At 49.5% G+C, this 11,617-nt stretch overlaps 1 protein-coding gene across 1 annotated transcript; it reads right to left on the reverse strand.

Moving 5' to 3' along the window:
• Positions 1 to 7,686: 7,686 nt before the first annotated feature.
• LOC124689289 lies at positions 7,687 to 11,385 on the reverse strand. Its single transcript, XM_047222844.1, has 9 exons — positions 11,000 to 11,385; positions 10,050 to 10,083; positions 9,736 to 9,927; positions 8,841 to 8,930; positions 8,699 to 8,764; positions 8,513 to 8,604; positions 8,367 to 8,414; positions 7,969 to 8,234; positions 7,687 to 7,866 (listed from the first exon to the last, which is right to left on the reverse strand). The coding sequence occupies exons 1-8, from the start codon at positions 11,383 to 11,385 to the stop codon at positions 8,069 to 8,071; spliced, it is 1,074 nt and encodes a 357-aa protein (XP_047078800.1). The 3' UTR covers positions 7,687 to 7,866; positions 7,969 to 8,068.
• Between the last annotated feature and the right edge of the window lie 232 nt (positions 11,386 to 11,617).

Consider the following 11,617-nt stretch of genomic DNA (forward strand, 5'->3'; position numbering starts at 1 on the left):
ATGGAAACAAACCGAGAAAAGACGCAGTCGCCGTTCCTCTATCCAAACGCACCTGGACATTATCCACTCCTTCCCTCCTATTATTCCATGTGAAATCATAGCCTGTGTACCCCAGGTCATTGAGGTTGCAATCATTCAGACAGTCTCCAAACGCCCCCATGTTAGCAACACTCCTTGGGTTCCCACCTTGCTGCTCGTGTTGAGACAAGATCTCATTGAAATCGCCAGCACACAGCCACGGTATATCGTCCTGTGATCGAAGATACCGCAGTGCCTCCCAGGTCTTGCTCCTCAGTTCTGTCCGGGGCTCGCCATATATTCCGCTAAACCTCCACTTCTTGCCGTTGGTCTGAATCACCGCATCAACATAATATTGGCACCATGGTCTCACCGACACCTATACCCCATGCTTCCACCACAAAACCATTCCTCCACTTCTGCCCTGACAGTCCACCGTGATACCATTCGCAAAGCCCAAGCTCCACTTGATCTTATTCATATAGCCCGCTTTCTGCTTCGTTTCACATAAAAACACCACCTCCGGGTTGTAGGATCTACACAGATCCCTTAGCTCTCCTACTGTCGCAGCCAACCCTGCACCGCGACAGTTTAGGGCGAGGAGATTCATTGTTCTCGGCGGCCCTGCCGTGCAGGGTCCGCCGATTGCTCATCAATTCTGTCAAAGACCGAAGTCGACCTCCTGCCAAGTTCCCCAGATGGCTGCTCTTCAATACGATCAAAAACAGAAGCAGTGCGCAGCCTCTTCCCCGCCGACTCAGAACAGCCTTCACCGATAACCTGAACCGGCACCGGTACCCAAACCTGTTTTGGGCCACGCTTCCTCGTACCCAGCTGCTCAAGGTTAGCGGGAATTATACCATCCTGCAGCTTCCTCGGCCTTCTCACAAATGTGCCCTTTTGGTTCTTCTTTGGTTCATACACCATCTTGGCCCTGCCATCTTGCTGATCCCCCGCCCTCGCCCCGTGGCTTAACTCCGGGCTAGGACCATCTCGCTCCACCGCCATACCCCTACTCCTCGGTTCATAGGCGCCAGTGCGCGATGAACTCGAGGCAGAAAACTCAGACACCAGACTGCGCCGAGGTGGTATGTCTCGAACCGTGGCCACTCCACGCTCCCGCACATCTGAATCATAAGATCGACTGCCATAGCTGCTGGATGATACCGCCGGCCTAGGAGGAATTGCCGGTCTCTGGTTTCTCCTTGGAGAGGCCCGTAGCCATTCTCCCCACTGCTGTTTTAGCTCCTCCTTCTCAGCTTGGCAAACCTCATCTGGATGCACCAGACACCCGCAATCAAAACAAAAATGCGGGATTCTTTCATACTTGATATCGAACCAAGTCCCTTCCACTGCGTCTTCCGATTCCTTAATGCTAACTCCACGAAGCAGAGGCTGATCCACCCGAACTGCAACACGGATCCTTAACTCCTTGCCCCACGCTAACCCTTCTTCATCAACCTCCACCGAAATGAACTTTCCAACCCAATTCCCAATCAACTCCCCAAAGAATCGATTCATCATATCCATGGGTAAATTCAGCACCCTGACCCAGACTTCCATCTGATCAAACACCATGTCCGATGGCCTCTCCGAACCAGCATAATCTCTCAGGAGAACCGCATTGAAATTGAATTGCCAAGGACCGTTCTTCATCACATGTCGCCAGTCTCCTTCTGATGAAAACCTTACCACAAACCTATTATCCCCAATGTCGCGGAACTGCGCTGAACGATGCAGACCCCACGCCCTCTGCATGGCCTTCTCCAGAGCTCCAATCACCAATCGACGAGGAGAGCAAACCTTCCCCACAACCGCCCAGCGGGGTCGTGGGATCTGGGCCGCATCCGTACGCTTGATAACCAATCCCGTCGCCTCCTTGTCCGTCAGGAGGAGATCGCCAAGTTTCGCCGAAAGACCAGCAGCCAGATCATCACCTCCCCTCTTGGCTGGTGATCGCGACGGAGTTCTGGAAGAACCGCCGCCGCCCGCCGAACCCTGAGGACGAGAAGCCATGCGCTCCTCAAAAACCTAGAACCCTCCGTGCCTGCGCACTCGGGAGAGCACACACCACCGCGCGGGAAGGATCTTGCCGTCAAGATCGAGCCCGCCGCCGGAAACCACCACCCGCAAGGAGGAAAACCTAGCCCTCAACACGATCGCCTCCGTGATCGCCACTAGAGAAACTTCCGCCTATTGGTGGACCCGCCTTGAGCAGATTTGAGCTGAACTGAATCTTGCACTTCGAATAGTCGCCACTTCGCCGTCGCAGGTGCAAGACTGCCAGCCATGCATACATGAACTCCGTAGATGTTTTGACGTATTTTTTCCTCGATAGGTCCATCAGTCCATGTCCATCTGCCTGTCTGGATCACATGCACGGAAAATCAAAGTGAAAGTGAAAACAGTGGACATATTTGTTTAACTGTTCATATATGTGGTACTAGCTAGTGTGAGAAAAGCTAGGATATGCTTGTCATGTGAAATTGCCGATTGCATCAATTCAATTAAATTACATTTCCCCGCAAAAAAATTGAATTACATTTCAGGGCTTAATAATGAACTAGTACCGAGAGCTACTTGAAACTAGTATATTACTTATATACGAAACTAGCAAAGCGCTCCTCTCCCCTCTACCCCCTCCCCCTCTCGTCGCTGCTGGAGGACCCGCCGGGCTAAGCCATGGTGGTGATGACGGCGGGGACCTTTCCTCCGGGTGGCGGCGATATTCTTCTCTGGCGATTCGGCAGCGGCGTGGTGCCGCAGATCTTCCCAGCGAGCTCGGTGCCTCGGTGGCGACGAGTGGTGCGTCCCCTCCGACGGGTTGGCCGGTGGCGCCAACAGCTTAGGGTCCGTCGAGGGCCATGGGCCATGGCGGGGCTGCGAGGCAGACACGGTTACTGCAATGGCGTGGTGACACTAGCTGATGCTGCTGCCGGGCACCATGGTGGTGTCGCGGCTGCGGGCTAGTTGGCTGAGGCCCCGTCGTCGGATGTCGGATTGAGTCCTTGATCTGGTCAGCGGCTATTGCGTGTTGTTGCCGGTGGTGGGCACGACCCTCGCAATCTTTGATATTACCCTCCTCCGGGTGGTGGTGGCTAAAGCCGGTGGCTTTCATCCTCACCCCTACCTGCTCTGGCTGCATCGGGGTTGCGGTGTGTGGTCGGGCGTAAATCCTGCTCGGCGGTGCCCGATGTTGACCACGACGATGCCTGCAGGCGTCGTTACCTTGCTTAAGGCGTGGTCATGGCCTTCACCATACCTTCCTTCTCCTCAGATGTCGGGGGAAACCCTTAGTCCGGTTCACTGGACCAGGTGGCGGCGGTGTCGGCGCCAAGGTGTCGTTATCTTCTTCAAGATGTCGTCTAGGCCATCGGAGGGACCGATGTGGCATTTGTAGTCTGGGAGTAGTGATGTGCTGCAGGTGGTGGCCGTGGCCCTTTGCTTGCGCATCCGGGGCGCAATGTATGATGTGGCAAACACACCGTTCGGTGTCTTCCCCAAGTCTGTCAAGACCCTGCCTTCTTCTCGCCGACTCCTCTAGGCGCATGAGGAGAGGTACGATGGCCTGGGTTGCCTTGAAGTCGAGGTCAACCAATGGTGTTGTTTTCGCTTTGTTTGTGACGCGGTTCTAAAGCCATGTGCTCCTCTTCTCGCCATTCGTGATGGAATGTTTTTTGAGAATTCGGCAGGTGAGCTGCACGATGTATTGATAGAGGAAGATTTGGCTCAGTTAATAAGGGAAACCGGGCCCAAAAACCATACAGAGCGGCCGAGTTTATAAGGGAAACCGGCCGAAAACCGCACAAACACCGGAGCCTCATCGCCCACACGATACCAGACCGCCGACGACCAAACACACACCACCAAACCCGGAGCCGCTGCTCCGGCGTCCCCTGCTCGGAGGCGAGCCGAGCCGCAATGCCGCACGACATGGACGCCTTGTAGCCCAAACTACCAAGGCGACCACACACAGACCACGAACGCCGCGCCAAAAGATCCGGGGCCGCCGCCCCGACATGCCAGCCACACCGACCGCCCCGTCGTGTAGGCCGGGCCGATGAGCTCGCTACCCACGTAGCACCAACACGCCACCCAAGCCTTGCAAGACCATGACAACACCCCATGGAGTCACCGCTGCAAGACCATCCGAGGCCGCCGCCTCGCGCACGTCAACCGTCCGGGGCCGCCGCCCGCGCATCCACCATCCTCGACGACAAGGCAACCATGCACACTGCCACGCATCTACCACACCACGAGGAGCACGAGACTCCAAAAGCGGCGCCTTCAAGAAGGTAACGGCACGCAGTGTCGCCGCCGCCCGCTCCGAGGAGCGAGAGGTTTTCACCGGAGAACGCAACAACTCGCGACGACGGGAGACCAAGCTCCCCGATGAAGCCCTCAACGGGGAAAAATGGTACCCGGAGGCACCGCCGACATCGGCACCAATTGGTGCGAGGCTTTCACACGGAGTGTCGATGTTGTTGGCATGCGCAACGCAGCCCTAGCGATGGCGTAGCCGGCCGAGCAAGGGATCTTGTCGCCGTCCACCAAACACGCACCAAACGCCCGAGAAGCGCAACCCGGCGGACTGCCGCGAGAGGTAGCGGATCCGGCCGCCGAGCGCCGAGCCGCCGGGAGCCCGGGCCATCAACCGTCGTCGCCTTGGACGCGAGGCCCGCCGAAGCCCGGATCGGGCCCGACCGCGGCGGACCCCGGGCTGCGGGTCCCTCCCCGGCCGGACTGCGCCAAGGTCGGGCCGTCGGCCGGCGAGGGAGGCCGCAGCGAGGCCGGCGAGGGGCGCAGGAGGGCGGGCGGCGGCGGCGGCCTCCGGGGCCCGGCACGACGTCTTCCCTCCGAGACGAGCGCGCGAGATCCCGAGAGGCATAGGGCCTCGCCGCCCCCTTCATCGGCGGCGGACGGCTTAGCCGCCGGCGGCCTCGGGAGACGACGAGGGAGCGGGGCGGGGGGCTAAGGTGGCGGCGGCGGGGAGCAAGGGTTGGGCTCCCCTGTCGCCTGGAGGAGGCGACCGAGGGGAGCGGGGGGCGATGGGTGTGGCCTCCTTCTTGGTGCAGTGCCTGTGTATTCGTGATGGAATGTTGGACTAGGAGAGTCGTTTATCATGAAGTGTGTAGAGAGTGTGTTGTTTGCCACTTAGTGATGTACTGTGGAGTGGAGTTGTGACGTTGTATCGGCCGTCCTAGCCTCTGTTTTATATGATTAATATGCCTTCTAAAGAATGCATGTCATCTTCTTTCTCGGTAGATCTGCGATGATACTACCCTCTCAATCCCAAGCTTCTGTTTTCACGAGCTTTGCAAAACAGTGCGATGATTATGGGTAAAAACATCTGTTAATCGTACAACTCCGTGCGTAAAGTACCCCTCGCTAGCTGCATGCTGCCACTAGGTAAAGACGAACGCATAGAAGGAAGTGAGAATTAGTGGATTACAGATAAATTAACCGGACACTGAGACGGGGATGAAAAAGGCGCATGATTCGGCTCGATCTCACCCGCCGGCACGCATGATGTACTATAGCGGCCAACCAAATGCGCGGATTCGCCATGGATCACACGCACGGACATACACGATCACCTGCCATCACCATGAATGAATGAATAAGAGGGGGGAGCGGCGAGCCCGAGAAAGAAGAAATAAAGGTTGTCTGTCTGTGTCACCACTATCTCCTGTCCCGATGGAGGGACGAATTGAAGGAGCACGAGGGAGAGCTGCATGCATGGCAACTGTGGCACCACTACTACAGTTGCAAGCACTACTCCATTACCATTGGTGTCCTGGCTCCCTAGAGATTCTCCGCGGAAGATGAGACAAATGCGTCTCTCCGGGACGAGGGATTGAACTTTGAAGGCGCATAGCATTTGCATGGGAGACGGTGCTGATAATCAGCAGCATCGAGGTTGATGCAGCCTTAATCCTTCAAGCAGATGGGGTTAGCGACTAGCTTCTCGAACGGGCGTCCATGAGGCCAGATGGATCAAACAAAATGGACATTGTGCAGCACCACGATAGGCAAGCCAAATACTTGTAAATATTTCGTCATCGGCCTCCTGGCAAGAGGGAGAGGAAGCAGCTGACGAGTCCGCGTCTTTCGCCCAAAATTTCGTCATCGGCCTTTGCATCAAGCAAGGATCTTGCATCCAAAAGCAGGCGAGGTACGGTGGCAATTTCGGTGCATGCATCTCTCGCTCTTTTTATCTCTCTCTAGATATGGCTGGCAACAATACCTGATCGATACGTACTCATCATAGGTTGCTTTCCAAAAGCAGTTGCTACCTAGCTGCATCTCTAGCTAGCGTCCCAAGTCCCAACACACTTTCACCAAGGCTGGTCTGGGATGGAACACAAAAAACAAACTGAAAGATACACACCGATACACATGTTAAAGTTGTTTCCGATGGAATGCAAAGGAAAGGAAACAGAAACACTGATTTTTTTATTTTTTTTTTTGCGAAAAACAGAAACACTGAATCTCACGCAGCAAATTCTCCTGTGATCCATTCACATCCGGTTCAAAAAAACAGAACAAGTAGTCATATCCCCGCACTGAGTCATAAACAGATACACAAAGGGGATTGAGTATATAGCAGGCACACCCTTTTCATAGAACGGAGGTAGTCATATTCCACAGGGAAGGATTGCGTTTTTCAAAAATTTCTTTATTTTCTTTGTTTTTTCAAAATGATTCAAAACTGCTCACATGGTCATTCATAACAAGTTAAACTTCCAACTTTCTTTGTGGATATTGCATACAATCTTATTTGGGTAAATTAAAACGAGTTTTGTTGATGTTTAGGACCAAATTAGAGCACACATGTAGTTTAAATTTGAATTACTTTTGGAAAATATGCCAAATCACTCTTAAATGGGGCAAAGTTGCCGGAAAGGGAAAAATGGTATATTTGGGCATTGGCCATCCAATATGGTCTACTTTGCGTGGTGTAATTCAAGTAGTACCATTTTGCATCATAATCTTTGCACCTGCTTGAAAAATAAATCCATTTTTAGGACTTGAAAAATGTGAAATCATGTTTTTCTAATGAAATGTTGGAAACTTCCTTTAGCCCATTTTGAGAACACTTGTTTTTTAGATTGTTCTAATTCAAGTTCGATATTTTTATGTCAATTAGTACGTGTAAAAGGACCCCATGCAGTAGAATTGCATTTTTTTAATTTCTTCAATTTTTCATTGATTTGTTTCAAAATATGGTTGAAATTGCGAGACATATTTTCATACATACATTTTGAATCTTTGAACACCCATTATGTACTCTCCATACTTTCATAGTTGGGTATCTAAAAATGATTTTTAGTGATTTTCCTTAGCATCCTATCACAGTCATAATACAATTTTAAGTTATTTTCCAGAAATGGGCAAAAGATCATTAAATCAATGGAAACAAGCAAGAAGGGTTTAAATTCTCAAAACTCTATCACAAGCCATGATATATATGATATATGGTCTCTGAAAATGTAAAGCTGTCGTTCTCGTGCTATTTTTGGTACTTGCCTTACAAGGTATCCTTTTTCCATGTTATTTTATCACCTACGTTCGTCAATATTTTCTACTGCAGAAACACATGCTTCCCTTCAAGTAATCCTACCGAGGGAGTGCAGCCAATCTTGGTTTCGAAGAAGCCCTGGAATACTGGATCGTTATAATCTGTGATCAATTCATCATCCGGATCAGTATCCTAGAACTCAAGCGCAGCCTTGGCACCCCTTCTCATGTGTCTTTCTTTTAGTTTGAAGTTGTACATCACAAACACAGCTACACAAGATCATTCATCTTATCTTGGTGAAGTTGGTTTCCTCTTTTGGTGTGTACCTTCATGAATCATAATGTAATATATTAGTTATTTTTCATTTTTTATTGAAAGTATCCTAGCTAGGTGGTTATAATTACTTGAGAAACGATAAAAAATATTACCAACTAAAAGACGCTCCAATTGATTTGGCACCCTGAAGAGCCACCCTTATTTGGTTGCTTCTTCTTGCCAATTTGTATTGCCTTTCTGTATAAACTGTTCTTAATGGACGACCGGGGCAGTAATACGGCATGGTTGCTCATCCGATGATGCTACTCTCTTACTACTGCATTCTGGGAAATGTTTGGAGAGAAGGCTGTGTTTAAGGTTCATCAACAGCCTGAAGATCACGTAGCACGGCAATTGCATAAACGCAACAGCAAAGTACCTGCACAATAGGTCAGGAAAAAACTTGGTTCAGCTTGTGACTACAGTAATTTCAATTAATAAAAATGTACACGAAATACAGAAAGATTTTATGTTCATAGTGTAGAGTACTAAAGTGGTAGGGAGAAATTACCACAAAGGCGCTAGATTAGCTGAGAGGTCGAGGAAGGGGTAGGGCCACCTGCAAATAAATTAAGATAAGAAGTGTTCAGTGAATAGAAGAATATTGTGCAAATAGTTATTGTGCTCCAGAAAGGGAATGGATGCTGAAAATGTTACCAGATTGGAGTTGATGCATGGACAATCCACTGGAAAACAACGTAAAGTGCGGTCCAGAGGAAGAAATACACGATCCGGAACCATGGGAAGCGCTGTAAAAATCGTGTGAATTGTAAGGAATTGTGATGAGTACAACTGTAAATACCATGCATGAACTTGCATGCATAATCCAGTTCATCCACTTACCATGCTATTCAGGGACGCTTCGCCGAGCAAGAAAACAGCGTTGACCGAGTGCATTCCTATTAGTAACTGTAAGACAAGGATCAAGTTAGCCATGTCAATTAGATGATGGCTATGAAAGAAGGAATATAGCAAGCATACTCACAAAATTCACACTGTAATCTTTGACGGTTAGGAAGGGGAAAATGATGAACCAAAAGACACAATCCGTAAGCATCACAGCTCCTGCATTGGTCTGTCCACAGTTATAGAGACGTCAAAATGCAAGTTTGGTGAAACGGTTCTATATTAAGAATAATTCTCTTGCATAAGCTGCTAGATTGTCAAAACATGGCTTTCATTTTTTGAAAATAGGTACAGATGAAAACCAAAGTTATGCAGGATCCAATAAAGGAGATTCACAAAGAATGCCAACTTCAGATACATTAAAAAGTGGACTAAACTCTATTTCTTAACTGACAGTCCTAGAAAATAACTCAAAAATGATTGTGAGCCCAATACTATCAGAGCATCACCGGAAGTTGTATCTATTAGGTTATTATGTTGTGGAAATATGATATGTTTCTAGTCCTGATACAGTATGCCTAGCAGATCAACAAAAAAATAATTAGTTTTTCTTTATTCCTGATGCTACTTCTATAAGGGCCACCCCTATACTTGAGATATGGGATAAAGTTGATCAAGCCCTTCAGGTGCAAAGAACTATGATATTGGGCATTTGGGCTGGACCAACAACCGCAGTGGCTCATCTAGTAGGATCTTGCAGACAAAGATGCTATGTGGTCATATCTGATCCTTGGGAATAGAATCCAATTCACCAGAGCACATTATAAACATACTTTAGTTTCTGGTGCATGATGCTAACCACATAGGAGCACTAATAATTGCGCCTGAAAAGCAAAGTGAGACCACGTCCTCCATGCAGTGCAATGCAATGCAGATGTGATGGCAGTCCAGATGTCCCTCTCATATAGGAAATCTGGAAAATCTCCAAGTGGCCAATATTTCATAGTTTATGGTGGTATGGAATGCCTCTGTACCTGGTAGATGATCTGGAGCAAGTACCCCCAGAATCCAGCGATCTTTCTCGTGCCGTCGTCTTCTTCATCGGCGGTCGGTTTAGTGATGGCACCGTGGGCAGAGTAAGGCCCCAGCTCAGTGTCTGTCGCTGCCACGACGGCGTTGCAGTTGACGAATTTACTGCATCCGTAGATCGACAGCGCCGTGGCAAGCTGAAAAATGCAGAGAGAAAAACATAGCGTTTTAATATAAGGATTGCGTGGACGTAGATATCATCAACATGAATATCATTGTTTATAATTAATTCATTGAAGAGACAAATTATTTCGCTTACCCCGAAGTAAATCGTCACCAGAATGAAGGTCCACCTGCATGATTGACAGTTGAACAACCAATTAGCACATGCTGGGGACAAATGCTGCTACTGAGAGCAGTCACAAACACCAACAAGCCAAGTATCATATCTTCGCATAGATAACTTTGATGCTACCAACCAGTTACACCACATTTCTTTTCCTTTAGAAAAGAAAAGCAACTAGAGATTTGCCTCTAAATAAAAAAACAGTATCAAAGTGGGTCTGTTAAAGCAATCTGACATGAGAAATCATCAATGGAACAGGTATTCCCACAACACTATCCTGCCTATGTTTACTTGTGACGTTGTACTGCACGAAAATATTGTCTCTTTAATGTTCTTGACAAAACATGTACCACTATGAGGTCCTTTTCCACATTATCAAATCAAAGTACTGCATCATCAATAAAACCATCTTCAAAATGCATTTGTGTACACAAAAAGGCAGTACTGAAAATGCGGTGAGGAGTCGCTTGCTGTCGAAGCTAGGTAGCGAACTGCTGCTAGCAATCGGTTGTGCACAGTAGATCAATATGAATGTGGTAAAGAAATTTTCAGGACATTCTCAATGTTCTTAGTTTCTTCAGAGAACATGTCAAAGATCAGTGTAGTTGATGTAATCATGAGAAATCTCTCACTTTATTCCCTGAAATAAAATTTGAAATTTTCAAGAGGAGAGAGGAAAGGCAAAGTTCGTGAGCACACCACATTGCTGGTTACAAAATCCAGTTAATCCACATCATCAGAGATGTAATCAAGTTGGAACAATGCATTTTTTTTCCCTTCCGTTGAAAGGCTCAAAACAACAATCCAACTTTGCATCCACTAAATCGTACTAGTGGAAGCCATTTTTTCCCCCTCAGAACAGAAGCAAAATGTTTGGAAAAAAAGAAAGTTGTAAAAGAAGCAAGCAGTGGGAGTGAGCTTACTGCGTGTAGTAGTAGAAGATGCTGCCGCCGTCGGAGATGACGATGACGATGAGGAGGCTGAAGAGGGCGATGAAGGAGCCGAGCCTGTACGCGAGGAGCCATGCCGGGTGGATGTCCCGGAGGCACGGCCGCCACGCCTCATCGTCGTACATAACCCCGTCCGGCCGCCTCCTCCTCCGCTCCTTCCCGTCGCTCCCGGCGTCGTCCGGGCGGCGGTGCGCGCCGGGGCCCTCGTGGCGCCAGATGAGGTAAGCCGCTGCCACGACGCAGCAGAGCACCCAGAGCCCGCACACCGCCACCCGCCACTGCAGCCAGAAGTGCAGGTCCGTGGTGTCCGCCCCCGCCGCCGTCGGCTGCAACGATCGCGTTGAGGAGCCCCCCGCCATGAACGGCATCCTCACTCCGCCGTTAGTCGGGGCCGGCAAGCAAGCAAGCGCCTCCGCGAAAAAAAAGCAGTCTCTAGCTCTCTGCAGTTCTTGCAACGCAGATTGCAGACTAGCTGCGCTCTGCTCTGTATCTGCTTCTGGATTTGCACGCTTCACGCTACAGAAGGTGGATAGGAAGGTGGCAATGCAGGGGGCGGAGGAGCGTGGTGGCGCAACAAACTAAGAAGAAACA

Source organism: Lolium rigidum, chromosome 2, assembly GCF_022539505.1.
Source record: "Lolium rigidum isolate FL_2022 chromosome 2, APGP_CSIRO_Lrig_0.1, whole genome shotgun sequence".
NCBI classification, from domain to species: Eukaryota; Viridiplantae; Streptophyta; class Magnoliopsida; order Poales; family Poaceae; genus Lolium; species Lolium rigidum.